Genomic DNA, 22904 nt, shown 5'->3' on the forward strand with positions numbered 1-22904 from the left:
ATGGCACTGCAATATAGAGTCATAGAGATGTACAGCACAGAAACAGACCCGTCGGTCCAACCCGTCTATGTCAACCAGATATCCTAACCTAATCTAGTCACATTTGCCAACACTTGGCCCATATCTGTCTAAACCCTCCTAATTATGTACCCATCCAGATGCCTTTTAAATGTTATAATTGTACCAGCCTCCACCACTCACTCCACCTCTGGCAGCTCATTCCAAACATGCACCTCTGCATGAAAAAGTTGCCCCTAGGTCTCTTTTATATCCTTCCCCTCTCACCCTAAAACTATGCCCTCTAAGTCTAGACTCCTCCACCCAAGGGTCTATTCACCCTTTCCATGCCCCTATCAGGAAACCCCTCAGCCTCCGGGGAAAACAACCCCAGCCTATTCAGCCTCTCCGTTCAGCTCAAACCCTCCAACCTTGGGCAACGTCCATGTAAGTCTTTTCTGAACCTTTTTTGCAAATATCTTTCAGGAGAGACGTCAGCCTGAGAATATACAACGTAGGTACAGGGAGAGGTTGCATAGGCTGGGGCTGTTTTCCCTGGAGCGCCGGAGGCTGAGGGGTGACCTTATAGAGGTTTACAAACTCATGAGGGGCACGGATAGGATAAATCGACAAGGTCTTTTCCCTGAGGTGGGGGAGTCCAGGACTAGAGGGCATAGGTTTAGGGTGAGAGGGGAAAGATATAAAAGAGACCTAAGAGGGAACGTTTTCACTCAGAGGGTGGTACGTGTATGGAATGTGCTTCCAGAGAATGTCGTGGAGGCTGGTACAATTGCAACATTTAAAAGGCATTTGGATGGGTATAAGAATGGGAAGGGTTTGGAGGGATATGGATTGGGTACTGGCAGGGGGGACTAGATTGGGTTGGGATATCTGGTCGGCATGGATGAGTTGGACTGAAGGGTCTGTTTCCGTGCTGTACATCTCTATGACTCTATATAATCTGCTGTTAGCACAGAATTCAAAAAGTTCGCCCTTGGTACACTCAGACGGGATAGCTGGTAACTTTGAATATTTGTTGTCTGCAAAAGATGGGGATTCTCAGCTGCAGAAACCTTTCAGTGAATGTCTGCATGTGCTCATGCAATGGGACTAAACTGAGCTGTATCATGGCAAATAGTTGACTGGTTTATCTATATTTCAGAATACATTTGGTGGGAAGGCTTGGACCAGCCAATTGTAGTTTAAGTCTGAGCTAAAAGAACACTGGGAGGAATTTAGCACCAACTTGTTTAGCTCTCCCATTACAGAACCCAGACGGAACTGTGCACCCTAAAAGGTTTGCAGGACGAGACAACAGAAATACTGTGAAAATATCAGACAGTCTACGGCTGCTGGTAATGAAGATCTTAGTTAGAGAATGTTAGGGGAGGGAAATATGATCAAAAGTGGATTGTTAAAGTTTCCCTTGTGTACCAGTCACTTGCCACTTCAAAAACTGTCCGATCAATAATAACAAAAACATATAAAAAAATGTAACAGGCAGAGCAAGGGCACATTTCAATAATACAATATACAATGGGATGTTGGTCAGCCAAGCGAGATAAGCAACTTAGTGAGGTCTGAGTACAAACATTGCTATTGCTCCTCATCTCAATCCAATGAAGTCAATTTAATGTGGATCCCTGACAGGACAGGACTTTGGTCGCAGTGTTTACAGAGAGCCTGTTGTGTCATAACTGTTTGTTTTTGTAGTGACTGTCCCTTGCAGATTGAGCTCACAATTCGGGAATAGAGATTGGGATAGCGAAGCGAAGTGGTCAGAGACAGAATAACCACTTATCAAAAGGGGAAGAGAAACAGCAAAAACAAATCTTAAACAATCCATTGATCCCCACACATTGAGAGTCTCTTCTGCACTGTCGCACCTCTCCCACAATAGCATCAAGGAGACGGACTATGAGAGTCATGAGAGAAAACTGTCACTCACACTTGATGCATTATTGACATGCAGTGCAGGTATAGATTGGGTGCTCGCTGATCATCCTACCCCAATTAGCTTCATCCTCTTCAGTTTTAAGATGTTGCTGTCCCCAACGTGTGAAATGGTGTCAGCAGTTGACTCACTGATGGATCACGTGTGACCATGTATGAAGCTGCCGTCCTGGTTTGTATCGCTCCCGATTTTTACCTTGATTGTGCAAAAACAATCTGTCATAATGTAAATATTTGTGCAAAATCAGGAAGCACTTTCATCGAGGGTAATAGAAATTGGGAATTCTTTCCCCCAAAGGTTTGGGAAGTTGGGGGTCAATTGGAACTTTCAAGACTGAGATCTGTAGCATTTTTCTGGGTAGGTTGATCACATGAAATGATGTACTGATGACCAAATGGGATTGGCACACATTACATATTAACCCACTGACTGGTGGACTAGGTGCAAGGTTTATTCCTGATCCTGTGTCAAACACAGGCAAAGGGACCCTGAATGTGGAGTGTATTCATTTTGTTTGGGTTGTTTAATGAGCACTTTCTCTTTGCTGTTCAGATGGCGTTATTAAATGGTGGGATTTGGAGACGGGACAGCTGACGTTTTCAGTCTTTGAGCATACCGGTATGGTCACTCAGTTTCTGTACTGGGCAGAACCCAAACTTCTTTTCTCAGCATCAAACGATGGGACCATTGTGGTGTGGACTGTTGGGGCGACAGTCTTTGACCGGATTAAGGTAAGAGCTCCAACCTGGGGTCTCCATTCCCATCTTCAATCTTTAAACTGGGAACTGGATTTTTGTATTTCCATGACATTGGCAGAAGTAAACAATTGTGAAATGCGACCACGGTTAAAAACACAGAAGTTGAAAACGCAGAGTATGATTGAGACTGGTCACTGTTTTAAAGTAAGAAATGTTGCAGTCCATTTGTACATGGGCAAGTCCACTGTGCAGTATTGTGGTATTTCTGAACAATCTGCTTGCATGGAACTGGTTGGGGACTAAGTAATGACCAGGCCATCAGGGAGAGCTCTACTGTGCAACTTCAGAAGAAGCATGAGATCTTTCACACCCACTTGTGGGCTCAAGTAGCTCCATTCAGTAGCTCCTCTGACACACTGTATTTCCAACAATGTTACACACCCCTGACGTTGCTCAGAAGTTCCAGCCTGGATTAGATGTTTAAATATCAGGAGTAGGGCTCAAATCCACTACCTCCTGCTTCAAGTGAGTTATTGAGGTTATCTGCAGGACATAGAATTAAAATAATCTGGGAGGTGCATCTGTATACTGATTTAGATCCATGGAGGTGGACAACTTGGAATCAGACCCTTCGTCCAACCCGTCCATGCCGACCAGATATCCCAACCTAACCAATTCCCATTTGCCAGCACTTAGCCCATATCCCTCCAAACCCTTCCTATTCATATGCCTTTACAATGTTGTAATTGTACCAGCCTCCACCACTTCCTCTGGCAGCTCACTCCGTACACGCACCATCCTCTGCGTGAAATTAAAGCAGAAAGAGATCATTTTCATTTTTTTTTTAAATAAGATCTTCCACCTTCCCTGGCTGTCCCTCCCCTTACAATCAATGGAGCACCTTCCAAGTGCAGTCACTGTTACTGCGTCGCAAAACAATCTGTGTTGCACAGTGAGATCCCACAAACAGCGCGCAACGTTTACATATCTGCTTCAGTTCATTTTGACTTTCGCTTCCAGTGCAATGCCTCGGTATTTTGCATGGCCATCAATCACCGGAGGCACCAGCTCATCTGCGGATTCAAAAAACAGCTCAGGGTCTTTGCCCTGGATGTCAAGAAGGAGTCCGGTCACGTGTTAGACTTGGAGACGAGCTTCACCAATCACAGGCACAAAGACATTGTGTCGGCTGTGGTCTGCATCGATACCCGGATATACTCTGCTGGGTGAGTGCCCTTAAATCAAGGAGGGATGAATGAGATCGAGTCCTTTGGTGTGTCTAGTACCCGTCACTTTACTTAAGTCATGCTGGAGCAAAGATGTACAGATGTGGTCTGAGGCTCGGCATGATATTAATACCAGCCTCCCTCCTCACAGTGAGACCTGGGCTTACTAAGCCAAGAAACTGGAAGTTCAGTTCAACAAGCTGTGAAGACACCCAAACTGTGTTTGAGAAGAATAGAATAGCTTTTATTGTCACAGGTACGCAATGAGTATAGTGAAAAGTTTAAACGTCATCAAGTTCATAGCTCCTTGAAAGTGGAGTCGCAGTTAGATAGGATAGTGAAGAAGGCGTTTGGTATGCTTTCCTTTATTGGTCAGAGTATTGAGTACAGGAGTTGGGAGGTCATGTTGCGGCTGTACAGGACATTGGTTAGGCCACTGTTGGAATATTGCATGCAATTCTGGTCTGCTTCCTATCGGAAAGATGTTGTGAAACTTGAAAGTTTCAGAAAAGATTGACAAGGATTTTGCCAGGGTTGGAGGATTTAAACGATAGGGAGAGGCTGAACAGGCTGGAGCTGTTTTCCCTGGAGTGTTGGAGGCTGAGGGGTGACCTTATAGAGGTTTATAAAATCATGAGGGGCATGGATAGGATAAATAGACAAAATCTTTTCCCTGGGGTGGGGGAGTCCAGAACTAGAGGGCATAGATTTAGGGTGAGAGGGGAAAGATATAAAAGAGACCTAAGGGGCAACTCTTTCACACAGAGGGTGGTACGTGTATGGAATGAGCTGCCAGAGGATGTGATGGAAGCTGGCACAATTGCAACATTTAAGAGGCATTAGGATGGGTATATGAATAGGAAGGGTTTGGAGGGATATGAGTCGGGTGTTGGCAGGTGGGACTAGGATTGGGTTGGGATATCTGGTTGGCTTGGACAGGTTGGACTGAAGGTTCTGTTTTCGTGTTGTACATCTCTATGACTCTATGACTCTAGAATTGCACCCCTAACTTGGATGTAAAAGTAGTCCAGGCCCAGTTTCTTTTGTTACTCTGCATAGGCTGATCAGGGCGACAGTGATCTCTTCGACCAGTTTTGGTTAATTTGATTTGATTAATGAATATCCGTTCATTTGCCCTAGTATGATGTCCAGTCGTCAGCTCCCAAAACCAACTTGTTATTTTAGGAACAGTTCACAGGCAAAGGGAGTTAATAGTAACCAAATGTTTAACAACCCTGGGACATTTAATCTGAAATAACTTCAATTTAAATCATATCTTTTCACTCGGGTGATGTGTTTGAAGTGTTGGAAATATTGAAAGGACTCAACACCAGAGAAACAAATTCCTTTGGCAGTAAAGAGGGGGAGAGCATAATCTTAAAATTATAGCTTGGCTTTTCAGGATTGACATCACATGGTACAAAGGCCCCTTGAAATCTGGCACTCCCACCCCTCAATGCTACCATTCAGATCGAGCTTTCAGAACTGAAATAAATAGATTTTCTTTCTGTGAATATATAGAGGTGATTCAGAGAAAAGGAGGATAAAAAAGGAGAGGTGCAGGTCACCTGATCTGACTGAACAGCCTCCTCCTGTCCCTATGCTCTCCCACCTCTCCCAAAGTGAAGATAAACTAATGGAATGGGACTGGGGCACAGACACTCAGTCAGTCATTGGATGGCTGGAGCAGTCATCTCAAAGAAAGCATCTAATTTTCTTCCATGGGCTGACAAATATTTCCACTGCTCTTGTTTGACCAGGTATGACAAGAAATTCATCGTGTACAACACCAGCTCTTACCCAAACAGCAGAAGCCTGCAGGTGGTGCACTGCAACCCCAATGCTCATGATGCGGGTATCACAAACTTGATGGTGGTTCAAGAACACGAGAGCACAAGGTATTTCCATGAGGACTCTTACCAGTTGTTATAGATGCACCATAGAAAGCATCCTACCTGGATGCACTGCAGTGTGGTTTGGCAACTGCTTCTCCCAACAGTCAAGAAACTACGGAGAGTCACGAACACAGTCAGTTCCACCACGCAAACCATCCATTAACTCCATCAGTACTTCTCAGTGCCTCAGGAAAGCTACCAACATGACCAAAGACCCTCCCACCCCCATTGTACTCTCTTACATCCTGTTCTATCAGGCAGAATTTATAAAAGTTTGATTGCATGCACAATCAAATTCAAGAACAGCTTCTTCCTCGTTGTCATCAGACCTTTGAACAGACGTGTCAAATGTTAAGGAGCCAATAGGGACTGCAGATACTGAAAGTCAGAGTCTATACATATGAAATGTTAATGTTGACCCCTCTCTCTCGCTCTGCACCTTCTCTGTGGCTGTAACACTGCACTTTGTTCTGCTACCCTGATGCACCTTTTATGGTACGGGTCTGCCTGTATAGCACATAAAACAACACTTTTCACTGTTTCTTGGTACGTGACAACAGTAAATCAATCAATTAATCAAGATAAGTGCAGCAGTGAGGCCTCACTAACCAGTTTGGCAGAGGATTACTCCTGCTTGTGAATGGAGGAAGGAGGACGACTGTGCAAGTTCATAGGCTCCCTGAAAGTGGAGTCACATGTAGATAGGATAGTGAAGAAGGCGCATGGTATGCTTTCCTTTATTGGTCAGAGACTCCTGCTTGTGAATGGAGGAAGGAGGACGACTGTGCAAGTTCATAGGCTCCTTGAAAGTGGAGTCACATGTAGATAGGATAGTGAAGAAGGCGCTTGGTATGCTTTCCTTTATTGGTCAGAGTATTAAGTACAGGAGTTGGGAGGTCATGCTGCGGCTGTACAGGACATTGGTTAGGCCACTGTTGGAATATTGCGTGCAATTCTGGACTCCTTCTGACCGGAGAGATGTTGTGAAACTTGAAAGGGTTCAGAAAAGATTGACAAGGATGTTGCCAGGGTTGGAGGATTTGAGCTATAGGGAGATGCTGAACAGGCTGGGGCGGTTTTCCCTGGAGTGCCAGAGGCGGAGGGGTGACCTTATAGGGGTTTACAAAATTGTGAGGGGCATGGATAGGGTAAATAGACAAAGTCTTTTCCCTGGGGCCGGGGAGTCCAGAACTAGAGTTACTTGGACTGACCTGACAGTGTTTGCCATCGAGACGAGCATTCAAGTTTTAATGTACTGTCACTCTTCACCCAATGCAGGTTGATGACTGGTTCCTTCGATAAAAGTGTGAGGGTTTGGTCGCAGGATGGACAGCTGATCATAAAGCTCCCTCACTTTCCCCAGTTTATAAGCAGCCTCTGCTTTGTGGCCTGTGTGAACTCAGTGTGGATCTGCAGTGGCCTTCCATCCCCTTCCATCTTCGACCCAAGCTCTGGAGAGATTGTGAGTGCACCTGTTCTTTCTGTCCTGGAGAAAAAAAAACTAGCGATTCACAAAGAATTTCTGACCACCGGGTCAGCCACGATGATTTTGGTGACCAACTACCTTTCATTCTGCCTCCTCTATCGGAGCAGTTTCTCACTATATTATCACGGCCCATTCAACACCTCTCTCAAGTGGCCTAGGGTTTTCTATTCATTCATGGGATATGGATGTCACTGGCTAGGCCAACATTTATTGACCAGATGGCAGTTAAGAGTCAACCATTTTGCTGTGGGTCTGGAGTCACATGTAGGCCAGACCAGGTAAGGATGGCAGTTTCCTTCCCTAAAGAACATTAGTGACCCAGATGGGCTTTTCCCAACAATCAGTAATAGATTCATGGTCATCATTAGACTCTTAGCTTCCAGACTTTAATTGAATTCAAATTCCGTCATCGGCTGCGATAGGATTCATACCCAGATCTCCAGAATATTATCGGAGTTGCTAGATTCACAGTCCAGTGGTAATACGATTAGGCCATCGCCTTCCCTTCAATCTGCAGTGAAGCTGGGGAGACTACTCAACTGTAGTAATACCATAGCCCACCTGCTGATATCCACATACCAGAAGAAAAAATGAGTTTGCATTTATGTAGCTCCTAATCACATCTAACGAAACCAGTTCACTTTTTCTTCAATGTTGTTATGTAATAAAACACAGCAGCCAATGTGGTCAGAGCAAGGTCACAGAAAACCATGTGCTTTCAGTGATGTTGACTGAACGTTGATTTGGACACTGTGGAACTGATTTGAAGAAGGGTCACTCAGCCCAAAACGTTAACTCTGATTTCCCTCTCCATGGATGGTGCCAGACCTGCTGAGCTTTTCCAGCAATTTCTGTTTTTGTGGCATTTCAATAGAGTTGCCAAGCCTTCAGGATTATCCACAGATTTAAGATTAATCTCTCCTGTGAGTTGCAAGGTGGAAAACATACAGAGAGCATTTAAAAAAAATATAAGTTACATACAAAGATATGAATTAGGAGCAGAAAGAGGTCACTTTGTCCTTTGAGTCTAATCTGTCTTTCAATATGGTTGTTGCTGATCCATTAATGTTCTGAATTCCACATAACAATGGATTCCCATCTTCTTCCAATGTTGTACATTGCCTGAACTTCTGTTCATTCATGTCCTCAAAGGCCATAGTGTCCCCTAGTTCTGGACTAAACCACGAGAGGAAATATTACTTCCACGTCCGTTTTGTCTAGACCATTCACGATCACACTTCAATCAAATGACCACTCACTCTTCTAACCTCCAGTGAAAGCAGCCCCAGCCTGTCAAACCTATCTTCACGAGATCCCATAAGAGATATCAACCTTCTCTGAATTGTATCCTGAAATGCATTTATACCCTTTCTTAAATAAAGAGACCAAAACTGCACTGAGTGTTTGAGATACGGTCTCACCACATAACCTAATGGACCACAACATTTAGATTTTGTATGTTCAATGCCTCACATAGTAAAGGATAGCAAGCTATTCATCATCTTAATGATGCTGTACCTGTATACTAACATTTTGTATATGTGTAGTATACAAACACCTTGGAATTCTGCTGTTGTCCTGACTGGAATGATATTCTACTTTTTATTCAACTTGCCAAAGTGAACAATTTCACTTTTTCCCATATTATACTCCATCTGCCAGATTTGTGCCCACTCACCTGACCTATTTTTATCCATCTGCATCCGCGTTATGTCAGCCTCTCAATGCATTTTCTTGCCCATCGTTAAATCACCAGCAAACTTAGCCACCAAGTCTTTGAAACCCTCATCCAAGTCATTGATATAAAGAGGTGGTCAGGGACCTACACAGGCCTCTCTCGGACCTTAAATAAAGACAATGCACTTCAGATGCTGGCAATGTGAAATAAAAGCAGAGATTGCTGGAGAAACTCTGCAGGTCTGGCATCATATGTGAAGCGAAAAAGAGTTAACAGTTTTGAATCTGGTATGTCCCTTCTTCAGAACAGGTTCCCTCTGTCCGATGGCGAGTAGCTAGGAGGAGATGTTGAAAATGACTGTTCCCATGTACCTATGCTCTTAGCATATTGGAAAAGAATCCAGTAAACAATTGCAGTGTTAGCCTTACATCCAGAGGACTGGTTTATAAGGACACGGACATTATGCTGCAGGTATATAAGACTCTGGTCAGACCCCCTTTGGAGATCTAAGCAGATCAAGGCACAACACCTTAGGAAGGACAGACTGACCTTGGAGGGATTACAATGTTGATTTACAGGAATGATACCTGAACTTTTGGGATTGAGTTATGAGGAAGGATTATGCACATTTGACCTGTTTTCTTGAGAATTTAGAAGCTTAAAGAATGATCTCATCAGAGTCTTCAAGATATTGATGAGAAAAGACCGCGTAGATAAAGATAAACTATTTTCATTGGTTGTGGATTCTAGGTCAAAGGGCCATACTCTGAGAATTAGGCCCATTCTGTTCAGAGGAGCTGTTAGGAAGCACTTCTAGGCACAAGTAGTGCAGGATGTTGGTAACTTTCTTTCACAAATGGCAGCGGGTGCAGGATCAGTTATTTATTTTATAGATTTTTTTTTTATTATGAAGCAAAGGTCTTAAGGGATATAGGCCAAAGGCAGATATGTGGAGTTGGGCCACAGATCAACCATAATCTCATTGAATGATGGTCCAGACTCAAGGGGCTGAATGGCCTAGTGCTGTTCCTATATTCCTATTGTAAATGGTAGTAGTCATGGGTTTGAAAGGTATTGTCTGAGGAGAGTGTATATAATTCTGTCCCTCTGTTATCTGAAGGATACTATTAAATTAGAGAGGGCTCAGAAAAGATTTACTAAGATGCTGCTGGCAATGGAGGGTTTAAGTAATAAAAATAGGCTGGGACATTTTTCACTGGAGCATCGTGGGTTGAGGGGTGACCTCATAGATTTGGAGGTGCCAGTGTTGGACTGCGGTGAACAAAGTTAAAAATCACACAACACCAGGTTCTAGTCCAACAGGTTTATTTGAAAGCACTAGCTTTCGGAGCGCTGCTCCTTCATCAGGTGGTTGTGGAGTATAAGATTATAAGACACAGAATTTATAACAAAAGTTTACAGTGTGATGTAACTGAAATGATATATTGAGAACTGAAGAACTATTCTTAAGAACTGAAACCAACATGGTCAGTCCAAAAGATGAGAGACTTAACAAGCAATCCAGGTCATTTTCAATATATCATTTCAGTTACATCACACTGTAAACTTTTGCTATACATTCTGTGTCTTATAATCTTATACTCCATAATACCTGATGAAGGAGCAGTGCTCCGAAAGCTAGTGCTTCCAAATAAACCTGTTGGACTATAACCTGGTGTTTTGTGATTTTTCACTTTGACCTAATAGAGGTTTATAAAATCATGAGGGGCAAAGACAAAATGAATAGCAAAGTCCTTTCCCTGGGGTGGTGGTGTTCAAAACTCAGGGGCATATTTTAAAGGTGAGAGGAGAAAGATTTAAAAAGGACATGATGAGCAATTATTTTACACAGAGAGTGGGTTGTGTGTGGAAGGAGCAGCCAGAGGATTTGGTAGGTGCAGGTACAGTTGCAACGTTTAAAAGACATTTGGATAAGGTCATGATTAGGAAAGGTTTGGAGGGATATGGGCCAAACGCAGGTAGGTGGGAGTAGTTTGGGATGGTGGTCAGTGTGGTCAAGTTGGACTGAAGGGTCTGTTTCCATGCTGTATGACTCTCAGACTTGTTGAAATTCGGCGGTGCATCATGTAGTTGTTACACTGTGCTGTTACTGAGCATCGGTGGTTGAGGTCTAAATGTTTGTGGATGTATTTGACCATTCCTTCAGTGTTGTTGGGTCAAAATCTTCCTCCCAAATGGCATTATGGGTCTAACTACACCAGATGGACTGCAGCAGTGTAAGAAGTCAGCTCCGAACCAGGTGATTAAAAAGAAATATTTCCACGTTGAGTCATACAGCATGGAAACAAACCCTTCAGTCCAACCAGTCCATGCCGATCACATACCAAGAGTTTTACGGCACAATAGTAGTATCACTACCTCTAGTGCTGGAAAGACTAGATTCAAGTTCCATCTGGCCCAGAGATGTGCCACACCGAACATGTTGATTAAAAGTACCGACTCTCAATCAATGAAACTGTGCTGTGGTTGTGTTCAGGGGTACAGTTTATAACGCTTCAGCCTGGAAATAAATGTAAGGCCAAGTAAAGATTGACTTCAGTATTGTCCTTTCACCGGCTGCTTTTGATGTTACGACATCAATGGCATTCCCCTGTCCTTTCAAAAGCTCAATCCCATATCCTCACTTTGTTTTCCAGGTTTCTGAGTCTGTTGAAACTTTCCAAACGCATGAGACTAGACAACCATTCCATCAACTGGTCTGTATCCCAGAGACTAATCATGTGATCGGTAAGGCGTTATACGGACACACTCTCTTTAATAGTTTTGCCAGGAGTGTTTGCTATGATCAGGTGAGGAGCTGAAACCAACAACTCGCTTTTCACCCCCTCCTTGATCTGTTGCAATGTTTATTTTTATTTCTTCTTCAGATATACAACTTGACACTTCAATTAAAATTGAAAAATGTGGTGCTGGAAAAAAACAGCAGGCCAGGCAGCATCCGAGGAGCAGGAGAATCGACGTTTCGGGCAAAAGCCCTTCTTCAGGAAACAATTAAAATGTTGTTTGCCAGAACATGGCAGAGTCAAAATTTCGAGGATTTTCTTTATCTCCTTTCTTTGAAAAATAAATAAAAAGGCACCACGTACATAAACACAGGTAATATGGTTAAAAGATAAGTTAGACTAAAAGTGCAAGCTAGAAGATACGACCTGGCAAAGGATAATACATAGGATGGTCTGGTGTCTGTTGCTCTGGCGTTTTAGTGTGCATTAATCTTGCATGGGCTTCTCTGAAATCCTGCAGGAAATGCAATCTGAAGCTGTTCTCTCAATCACTCTTGCAAAATACCCCTCCCACCCTAGTTATACCCTCTTCCATCATGCAGAAGATACAAGAGCCTAAACACACATACCAACAGATTCAACAACACCTTCTTCCCTGCTGTTGTTAGATTTCTGAATGGACCTCTCAAATTTTAAATTTAAAGTTGATCTTGCTGTTTCTGCACCTTCTCTGCACATTGTATTCCTCATATTACCCTCACGAATTCTGTATCAATCACAAAGGCCCATAGTCAGCCCTTCAATCAGTGCCAGAGTGATGCTGTATCTGGCAACAGGAGATGTGAACTGAAATTAATGAGTTGGACATCTGCTTTGTTTATATATTCATTCTTGGCTAGGTCCAGCATTTATTGCCCATCCCTAATTGCCCAGGGGACATTAAGAGTCAACCACACTGCTGTGGGTTTGAAGTCACATGTAGATCAGACCAGTAAGGATGGCAGTTTCCTTTCCTAAAGGACATTAGTGACCCAGATGGGTTTTTAACACAGTTGGAGGTAGTTTGGTGGCCATCATTAATGTATCACTTTGTTCCATATTTTTATTGAATGCAAATTGTATTTATTACTGTGTTGGGATTCAAATACATACCCCCAGAACATTAAGCTGGGTCTCTAGTTTACTAGTCCAGTAACTTTCCCAATATTAGATTAGATTGTTTTTGTTTATTAGATTGCTTACAGTGTGGAAACAGGCCCCTCGGCCCAACAAGTCCACACCGACGCGCAACCCACCCAGACCCATTCCCCTAACACTCCGGGCAATTTAACTTGGCCAATTCACCTAACCTGCACATCTTTGGACTGTGGGAGGAAACCAGAGCACCTGGAGGAAATCCCACGCAGACAGGGGGAGAATGTGCAAACTCCACACAGACAGTCGCCTAAGGTGGGAATTGAACCCGGGTCTCTGGCACTGTGAGGCAACAGTGCTAACCACTGTGCCACTGTGACCACCACCTCCCCAGTGCTTGCGAAAGGCCAGTTTCAGAAAGTATACGTGCATGGCCATAAGGGTAGGGCGGGATCTGCTATAGAGCTGCAGGATCTGTTATAGAGTTGCAGGATCTGAGCAACTCAAAGAACTGACTGTCAAGCCAATGCAAAAGGTGAATCTCTGTTTGAGATTTTGGAAAAGAACCGACAGGAAACTAGCCACCAAGATACATGATTAGGGTGGTGCTGGAAAAGCACAGCAGGTCAGGAAGCATCCAAGTAGCGGGGAAATCGACATTTCGGGCAAAAGCCCTTCACCAGGATTACCTGATGAAGGGCTTTTGCCAGAAATGTCAATTTTCCTGCTTCTTGGATGCTGCCTGACCTGCTATACTTATCCAGCACCACTCTAATCCTGACTCTAATCTCCAGCATCTGCAGTACCCACTTCCACCAAAAGACATGACCAACTATCACCAGTATCCATACACACAGACGAAGAGGACACCAGTTCAACAGGGATAATACATCTATCCTGGGACAGGCTAAACAAAGACACTCACAGGAATCCCTGGAGGTCTGGCATTCAAACCAGAACTCCAAAAACAAACATATAGATTTGGACCCCATTTATCAACCTCTTAGAAAAAGAACCTGAAATGGCATCACCCACCACAACAGCAAGACCCATCAACAGCAAGTGGGACAAAACACCAATACTTCACCAGAGGCTCACTGATGATGTTACCTAGATGGTGACAAAATGTCTGAAAATGAACCCATCAGCTCAACGAGCAAACTGACAACCAGAAGGATCTTTGTTTCAGTTCAGACACTGGAGTATTACACTTCTACCATCCCTCCCTGTGTAAATGCGCCCTGGGTTGAGTTGATATTTAACCTTTGCACACCTTTTCACAACAGGTTCCAGCAGGCAGCACAGAGATGTGACGGTGTGGAAATACAACAAGATGGGCTGCGTCACCGTCTTACAAAGCAAGCTGCCCGTGGAGTGCCTGACTTACAGTGAGTACAGTGCAACAACAGCAGAGGCTATCAGATTGTTCCAGTTCACTGTCAGTACTACGGGATGGCACAGTGACTTAGTGGTTAGCAACGCTGCCTCGCAGCACCAGGGACCTGGGTTTGATCCCAGCCTTGAGCGACTGTTTGTCTAGGGTTTGCACATTCTCCCTGTGTCTGCGTGGGTTTCCTCCGGATGCTCCAGTTACCTTCCACAGTCCAAAGATGTGCAGGTTTAAGTGGATTGGCCATGGGAAATGCAGGGTGATAGGGTAAGGGTTGGGGTGCTCTTTGAAGGGTTGGTGTGGACTCGATTGGCTGAATGGCCTGCGTCCAGACAGTAAAGATTCTAAGATACCAGCAAGGCTAAGCCCCCCAGTTCACTGATGAGTTTCACATTTAAAGTCTGCGTTCAGTAAAATGGTGGGACCAGAGGCCAATAAAATCCCTTGAGCTGATTGATTGCATCCTGGGATAGGAAAGGAAGTACGTTTCAAGATGTCGATGCATTGGTAGTAATTTCCCGAGAATCTATAGATTCTGGAAAATTGTCAGGTGACTGGAAAACTGCCAGTCATTCAAAAAGGGAAGGAGACATAAAATAGGTAACTATAGGCCAGGCAAGTCAACATCAGTCTTCAGGACAATGTTAGAGTCTGTTATAAAGATGCAATAACAAAGCATTCAGAAATGCATAATATTATCAAACAGAACAAGTATGCTTCAGGGAAGGGGGAATCATGAGTGAATTGGAGGGAGATGAGAATTTTATTTAACGTTGCGAATTGTTATCACATAGGAACACAATTCCTGAAGATGTCATGAAAATAGATGTCACGCATTGGGCAGCACGGGGGCTCAGTGGTTAGCACTGCTGCCTCACAGCACCAGGGTCCCAGGTTTGATTCCAGCCTCGGACGACTGTCTGTGTGGTGTTTGTACATTCTCCCCGTGTCTGCATGGGTTTCCTCCGGGTGCTCCAGTTTCCTCCCACAGTCGCAAAGGTGTGCAGGTTAGGTGAATTGGCCACGCTAAATTGCCCGTAGTGTTAGGTGCGTTAGTCAGAGGGAAAGGGGTCTGGATAAGTTACTCTTTGGAGGGTCGGTGTCGACTGGTTGGGCCAAAGGGCCTGTTTCCACACTGTGGGGAATCTAATCTAGATGCAATTTTCTGGCATTATAATCTCCCTCTGTTCTTTGTGACAGCCTGAATTTTCGGTGCTAAATCAGGAAAATTCAACTCTGAGAAAATGCCCACAATCTTTCCTGCTTTGTGAAAAGAACATCTGATAAGCCATGTAGCATTAATCCTGTAATGATGTTCCTCAGATTTATATGAACAGACAGTTAGAGAATTTGCAAATGGTCACAACAGCATTTCTTTTATCTCAAAAAATTTAAAAGCCTGGGGATTTGAGTGACTTAAACTTGACACTTCCTCTGAAGTTATCCTCGATTTGTTCACATTCTTGACAATCCCAGATGGAACTTTGTCTCTTCCAAGGAGACTTCTTCAAAAACGTGTGGAACATTTCCAAATAATTCAGTTTATTTCCTCAAATACCTAAAGTCCGTGAATCATGTTAGAAATCCCAGATATGGAAAATTGCACCATTCTCTGTGAATCACAGATGTATAACATGCAACCTGTCCCCTGTACCCATACAGTCCACCCACACCCCATGTAAATGGTGAGGCGTTGGGTTTTGCTGGCAGGACTTCAGGATCTGCGGCTGCAGTGCAGAACAGTCACAACTTTCCTAACATTTAGTTTATGGTTCTAATCGTAACAAATAAAAGGACAGGAAAAAAAATAAATACAAGTTCACAGGGAAAGGGCAGTGAAGTGAGACTAATTGTATTACTCACTCAGAGAGGCAGATTAGACTGGACGGGCTGTAAGATGCTTTAATTTGACCACTTCCAAATCTTTTCAAAACTGAAAAAATGTTCCACATTTCAGCAAGGTGCTCTCTGAGGACCCCTGTGGAAGATTGGACATTATTATTCTTGATGAGGAGGTGCCAGTGTTGGACTGGGGTGGACAAAGTTAAAAGTTACACAACACCAGGTTATAGTTCAACGCGTTTATTTGGAAGCACTAGCTTTCGGAGCGACGCCCCTTCATCGGGTAGCTGTGACTAGCTACCTGATGAAGGAGCAGCGCTCTGAAAGCTAGTGCTTCCAATTAAACCCGTTGGACTATAACCTGGTGTTTTGTGATTTTTAACATCATTATTCTTGTGAACAGAAATTATCAATCAAATTCGATGTTAATCCCGCACCAGAGCCGATTGAAGTTCAGACATTTTGGGTGAAAGAGTGTGGACACACATGATTATCCTCACGTCATTTTGGAAAACTACTTTCAGAATGTGGTTTGCCGGTTTGGTTGCAGTTCATTTTCAAACTCCAGTGAATTTGGTCCGAATGGATCCAGTCACTTCATATGTCAGTCCTGCCATTCCAGGAAACGGTCTGGTGAGCCACTTTGTGTTTCCTCCATTGTCAGAACGTCCTACCCATGCATGAATAGGCCTTTGGGTGTCTCATCATTGCAGCAGTGACTACAATCCCAGGCATACTGATTGTCCAAAAGCATTTTGAGATGTGCTTTAGGATTCCTGAGGATGTGAAATCATAGAATCCCTATGGTGTGGAAGCAGCCTATTCAGCCAATCAAGTCCATACCAACCCTCCGAAGAGCATCTTACCCAGAGCCAACCTATCCCTGTAACCTTGCATTTCCCATGACTAATCAACCTAGCCTGCACATCCCTGGACACTATGGAACAGTTTAGCATGGCCAATCCAACTTAACCTGCACAGTTTTGGACTGTGGGAGGAAACCAGAGCTCCTGGAGGAAACCCACGCAGACACGGGGAGAATGTGCAAATTCCACACAGACAGTCACCCAAGGCTAGAATCGAACCCAGGTCCCTGGTGCTGTGAGCCAGTGTGTCACCCTTGAAAATTGGAAGAAAAACAAAATTTTGCTTGCACTCCTGACTTATCTCATCATCCAATCCTCCGCAATGTAGAGATCCTTTAAAGCAGTGATTGTCTAGCCTTAACTTTCCCTTATTCCCATTCCTCGATGATCCCTCTACTCACTGACCTACTTTGGCTCATTGACAATGCCTTCATTTTAAAATTCTCATCCTTTATTTTCAATTACTTCCATAGCTCCACCTCTATAATCTCTGCAAACTCCTTCAGCTCCACAACTCTACAAGATGCATAAATATGAGGTTATCAACTCTTATATCAAAAGCAGGAATGCAGATTTTGATCTGAGTGATGATAGACTGGGAAAGGGGAGAGGTCCTTGAGTCATCCTGCACAGTGCCTGAAAGTGAGCACGCAAGTGCAGGAGGCAGTGAGGAAAGCAAATAACATGTTGACTTTCATAATGAGAGGATTGTTCTTACTGTGGGGGTGGCACAGTGGCTCAGTGGTTAGCCCTGATGCCTCACAGCACCAGGGACCCAGGTTCGATTCCAGCCTCGGGCACGTTCTCCCTGTGTCTGCGTGGGTTTCCTCTGGGTGCTCTGGTTTCCTCCCACAATCCAAACATGTGCAGGTCAGGTGAATTGACCGTACTAAATTGCCTGTTGTGCTGGGAGGCATCAATCCTGCCATCCCAGTAATCAGTGTGACAAACCTCTTAACACTCCCTGCATAGCCAGAACATCTTCTCTCAGATAAGGAGATCAAATCTGCACACAGTGCTCCAGATATTGTCTCACCAGCACCCCACGTAATTGCCACAAGACATCTCTGCTCCTATATCAAATCTCCATTGAATCCCCAGTGTGTGGAAACAGGCCATTTGGCCCAACAAATCCACACTGACCCTCCAAAGAGCAACCCACCCAGACATGTTCCCCCTACCCTATTACTCCACATTTACCCCTGATTAATGCACCTAACCTATTCATCCCCAAACGTGACAGATAATTGAGCATGGCCAATCCACCCTAACCTGCACATCTTTGGACTGTGGGAGGAAACCGGAGCACCCGGAGGGAACCCACACAGACATGGTGAGAATGTGCAAACTCCACACAGACAGTTGCCCGAGGCTGGAATGAAACACAGGTTTCTGGCGCTATGAGGCAGCAGTGCTAACCACTGAAAACGTGACAGATAATTGAGCATGGCCAATTCACCCTAACCTGCACATCTTTGGACTGTGGGAGGAAACCGGAGCACCCGGAGGGAACCCACACAGACATGGTGAGAATGTGCAAACTCCACACAGACAGTTGCCCGAGGCTGGAATGAAACACAGGTTCCTGGCGCTATGAGGCAGCAGTGCTAACCACTGAGCAAAAGTGAGGACTGCAGATGCTGGAAACCAGAGTCTAGATTAGAGTGGTGCTGGAAAAGCACAGCAGGTCAGGCAGCATCCGAGGAGTAAGAGAATCAACGTTTCGGGCAAAAGCCCTTCATCAGGACTAGAGGCAGGAATCCTCCAGGGTGGAGAGATACATTGGTGGGGGGGCTGGGGAGAATGTAGCAAAGAGTACAATGAGTGAATGGAGGTGGGGATGGAGGTGATAAGTCAGAGGGTGGAGTGGATAGGTGGGAAGGGAGATTGGCACTGAGCCTAATCATTGGGCGCTTTTAGTTGCCTATGTGTAGTGTCTTCCCTTCCCTTCCTTCCATACCCTCCTTTCAATTCTGCACATTTCCACCTCCTTTCAGACACTTCTTAAGCTGACATCTGACAATGCCTTTGGTCATCTGGCCTAATAATGGTTTATGTTGCGATGTGTTTTATAATCTTTCCCCTGAAATACCTCAGGATATTTGTTGTATAACCTGAAAGGGTGAATTGACATCATTAAGTCTCTACACATCAGGACCTAAAGAACTGTTCGGACCCTTGTGGAGCAGTGGTAATGTCCCAACCCTTGAGCCAAGAGGCTTGGGTTCGGGCCACGTCTGCAGTGACATGTATTAACATCTCGAAACAGGTTGGTTCGAAAGTAACTGTAAAAGACTGTCGTTAGGAAGAGTCAACCTGTTCTGTGTTTGTCACCAAGCCAGTGTGAGACTGATTCAAGAGCAGCCATGCTTCACTTATCCGTCAGTTGAACATAATGTCTAAAAGATACCATTATGAATTGTAGATTTAGTATGAAGTAATATGTAATAAACCGATTCACTGTTCATTCAGACTGAGTCTGTCTTCAGCCAGGACTTTGTGTGAGCATACTTCCTCTCAGGCGAATACCAACAAGACAGTTAGATGGCAAGGATTCTACTCAAAGCTTCTCAGCCCCATCATTATAATATGTTTTGTTACAGGTGTTATATAAAATTACACAGTTGTTGTTCTTGTACTGAGACAGGCTCACTGCTGTGCGAGCCAGATCAATGTCCTGTACCACACTAAACTGGATGTGCACGCTGATGCAGCATCTATTCTGTTTAAGTGAATTATCTTTATCACACCATGTGCCCTTTCCTCCTCAGCCCAGAAGGAGCCTATACTCTTTTTCAGTGGACACAGTGAGGGGATGATTCTAAAATGGGAACGGCAGCAGTCATCATACTTTCTGTACAGGTCAGAATATTTGTGGAAACTCACTCTTTATAGTGCCTACTGCCCCTTCTCCAGGGGTGCACTGAGATACTCCTTCATAAACCTCAGCCCCACTTGACTGTGAACATTCAAAGCCCCAGTGAGGCCATCTGATGATGGAAGAGGACACCATAAAGGATTGCCTGGGTCTGTTGTAAATAACTAGTATGAGATTGATTGCAACAATTAGTCAACCATTCCATTATCAATGTATCAGATGACCATTCTCACAGGGTGGGAGTTGCAGAGACATGGGGCTGGGGTGGGTTTCAGGGAGAGCGGGTGCAAGAGCAGGGGTTAACTTTCTGAAGTAACCTCCTTGCCCCTATCCAAACCCCCTCCCCACCCCTACCCACACCACCCGCGTCAAAACTGAACAGGCAGATTCTTCCGGTGTTACAGTCAGGAAGATAGTCACCTGACTTGGCTGCTAGTGAGACAAGAGATCAGGGATGAATTGAAGCCCTTGGGTGGCAATGAACTGACCACTTAAGAGCTCTAGATGGTGGTGGGTTGCCAATGGACCTCTTCATTCAGAACTTAATGAGTGCAAAGGCCAACATATCCCTATTATTTCCTCTTCTTGTAACCTCTCTCTCCAACTCCAGTGGGGGAGCTTTCTGCCTTTAGTCTTGTTTCATCTTGCAATTCTCCTGACCCAAGCCCATGTTTCTGCAACTAATTGTTACTTTAAAATTGAGTTGGGACAGAGGCCTATTTTCACTAGAAGCCAACGCACTAGAAGCTCACTCTGAATCCCCTCAGTAGGTTTATATCTGCAATAACTCTCGACACTGGACTGCACATTCTTTAGCTGTAAGTTTCAGTAGTCTCTCACATGATTCATTTCAAAAGATCGTTTTCCCTCTAACCAACGCCCCTCCCCTCCAAGTTAATTTTGAAATTCATCTTCGCATACACTTTATCATTGTTGCGAGCCACATTGTGACGACTGACCAGCTAATGTGATGTTTTCTTCCTCCCCTTTCAGTCATGAAGTGTTCAATATGTTTGAAAGACAGTCCAGGGGAATGGCCAGGCACAATACCATCAAACTGAGAAGGAACGCCAGTCAGCGAAAAGCCCGTTCAGCCTACCATCTTGTCGATGTTGCCCTGAAAGGGGAAAAGGAATCATCTGCAGTCGCAGAATCTAAAAAGACCATGCAACCACCTAGTTTCACCAGGTAAAGGGGTCTCCATTGGTTTGATTTATTATTGTCACATGTACCTAGGTACAGTGACAAGTTTTTGTTTTGTGTGCAGTACAGGCAGGTCATACCAGCCAAAGTGCATCAGGGTAATAGAACAGAGTGAGGAGTACAATGTTACAGCTGCAGAGAAGGTGCACAGAGAGCAAGATAGACATTAACTTCAAAATTTGAGAGGTCTATCCAGAGCTAATAACAGCAGGGAAAAAGCTGTTCTTGAATCTGTTGTGCATGTATATAAACGTCTATATCTTCAGCCAGACGGAAGAGGGTGGGAGGTGGAAGAGAGTATAACTGGGGTAGGAGAGGTCTTTGGTCATGTTGATTGCTTTCCCAAGACAGCAAGAAGTCAATAGATGGGAGGTTGGCTTGTGTGAGGGACAGGGCTGTATTCCTAACTCTCAGTAGTTTCTCACACTCCTGGGCAGAGCAATTGCCAGTACAGAACCATGATGCATCTGGATAGAATGCTTTCTATTGTGCATTTCTGTCACAATCAGTAAAAGTCTTTATGAACATGCCAAATTTCCTCAGTCTCCTGAGGAAGTCAAAGCGTTGTTGTGCTTTCTTGGCTGTTGTGTCAATGTGGGTGGACCAGGATAGTTTAGGCACAGTCAAGGTAAGGTAAGGTAGGACAACAAATGCAGAGCTCTCTGGATGGCAAAGGAGATAAAAATTAAAGTAAAGAATCAAAAGTGTGTGATCATAGGTGTCAGGCAGTAAATGCAATTGAGAACCAAGATTATTGCAGATGGTTCAGGAGAAACCAAATACAGGAAGCAAAAAGGGATTATGAAACAATACTGGCAGCTAATAAGAAGGGAAATCTACAAGTACATCAATAGTAAAAGGGTGACCAAAGGAAGAGTTGGGCAGATTAAGGAGCAAGAGGAAGATTTTCACTGCACTTAGGTACACGTGACAATAAATAAATCAAAACAAATCATTTACGATTAGAGGTTGGAATAATGGCTGCATGGATACTTTGTATCTGTCTTTACTTTATGCATTGTTTAAAAGATAAAGAAAGATTTGATACAAAAGAATATACACCAGCATCACTTCTGTTCCTAATACAGTTCAAGACTACTTACCTTTTGAAGGGCAAAGTAGCACAGTCACTTTTCTCAAAACAAGATCCCACAAATAACCAATGAATTGATTGATCCCACACCATTTATTTGGTTGAGGACGTTCAGCAGTATATGAGAACAAGATCACAGAGAGAACTCCCAAACTCTTATTTAAACTATACCAAGGTATCTTTTGCTCCTTCCTGACATAGGAAGTGAGACTGGATGACATGCCTGTTGGGCAACATGGGACCCCTAGAAAGCAACAATTTCTCCAGTGCTGCACCGAGGAGGCAGGTGAGATTATTCTTCCAGGTTCATAATGGGACAAATGTCTAACTGAGGAACCACAACTCCATTTGTCTAGCAACTTTCACAAAGTAAACTGTCCCAAGGCTTTTCAAAGGAGTGTAATCAGGTAAAAAAAAAATGGAGTGAATGACATTGAGTTATTAGGACAGATAATCAAAACATTTGGTCAATGAGATTGGCTTCAAGCAGCCGATTAGGGAGTTTTAGGGAGGAAATTCTAAAACTTAGAGGCTAGGCAACTGAGCACATAATCACCAATGATAGAATGGAGGAAGCAGAAGATGTGCAAGAGGCCAGAGAAACATAATCTTTGAAGTGTAGTGAGACCGGTTCGTCAGCTGGGACTGACAAATCGTCTTAGAGTCACAGAGTCATAGAGATGTACAGCACGGAAACAGACCCTTCGGTCCAACCGGTCCATGCCGACCAGATATCCCAACCCAATCTAGTCCCACCTGCCAGCACCCAGCCCATATCCCTCCAAACCCTTCCTATTCATATACCCATCCAAATGCCTCT

The 22904-nt window shown here is 44.1% G+C and overlaps 1 protein-coding gene across 6 annotated transcripts in view; it reads left to right on the forward strand.

Annotated features, from left to right (window-relative positions):
- The window catches only part of LOC122556802, a 52789-nt gene that overhangs the window by 1736 nt on the left and 28149 nt on the right, over positions 1–22904 (forward strand). For 5 of the 6 annotated variants that reach the window (XM_043704002.1, XM_043703998.1, XM_043704001.1 and 2 more), the window contains exons 2-9: positions 2504–2682; positions 3670–3875; positions 5636–5773; positions 7049–7232; positions 11592–11682; positions 14099–14200; positions 19682–19772; positions 20782–20976. In XM_043704002.1, the coding sequence (XP_043559937.1) occupies positions 2572–2682; positions 3670–3875; positions 5636–5773; positions 7049–7232; positions 11592–11682; positions 14099–14200; positions 19682–19772; positions 20782–20976 (1118 nt within the window). In that variant the 5' untranslated portion in view covers positions 2504–2571. Of the gene's footprint in view, positions 1–2017; positions 2123–2503; positions 2683–3669; positions 3876–5635; positions 5774–7048; positions 7233–11591; positions 11683–14098; positions 14201–19681; positions 19773–20781; positions 20977–22904 lie in introns of those variants that run through there. The other variant, XM_043704003.1, reaches the window with a different exon arrangement.

The sequence above is a fragment of the Chiloscyllium plagiosum genome, chromosome 14, assembly GCF_004010195.1.
Source record: "Chiloscyllium plagiosum isolate BGI_BamShark_2017 chromosome 14, ASM401019v2, whole genome shotgun sequence".
NCBI classification, from domain to species: Eukaryota; Metazoa; Chordata; class Chondrichthyes; order Orectolobiformes; family Hemiscylliidae; genus Chiloscyllium; species Chiloscyllium plagiosum.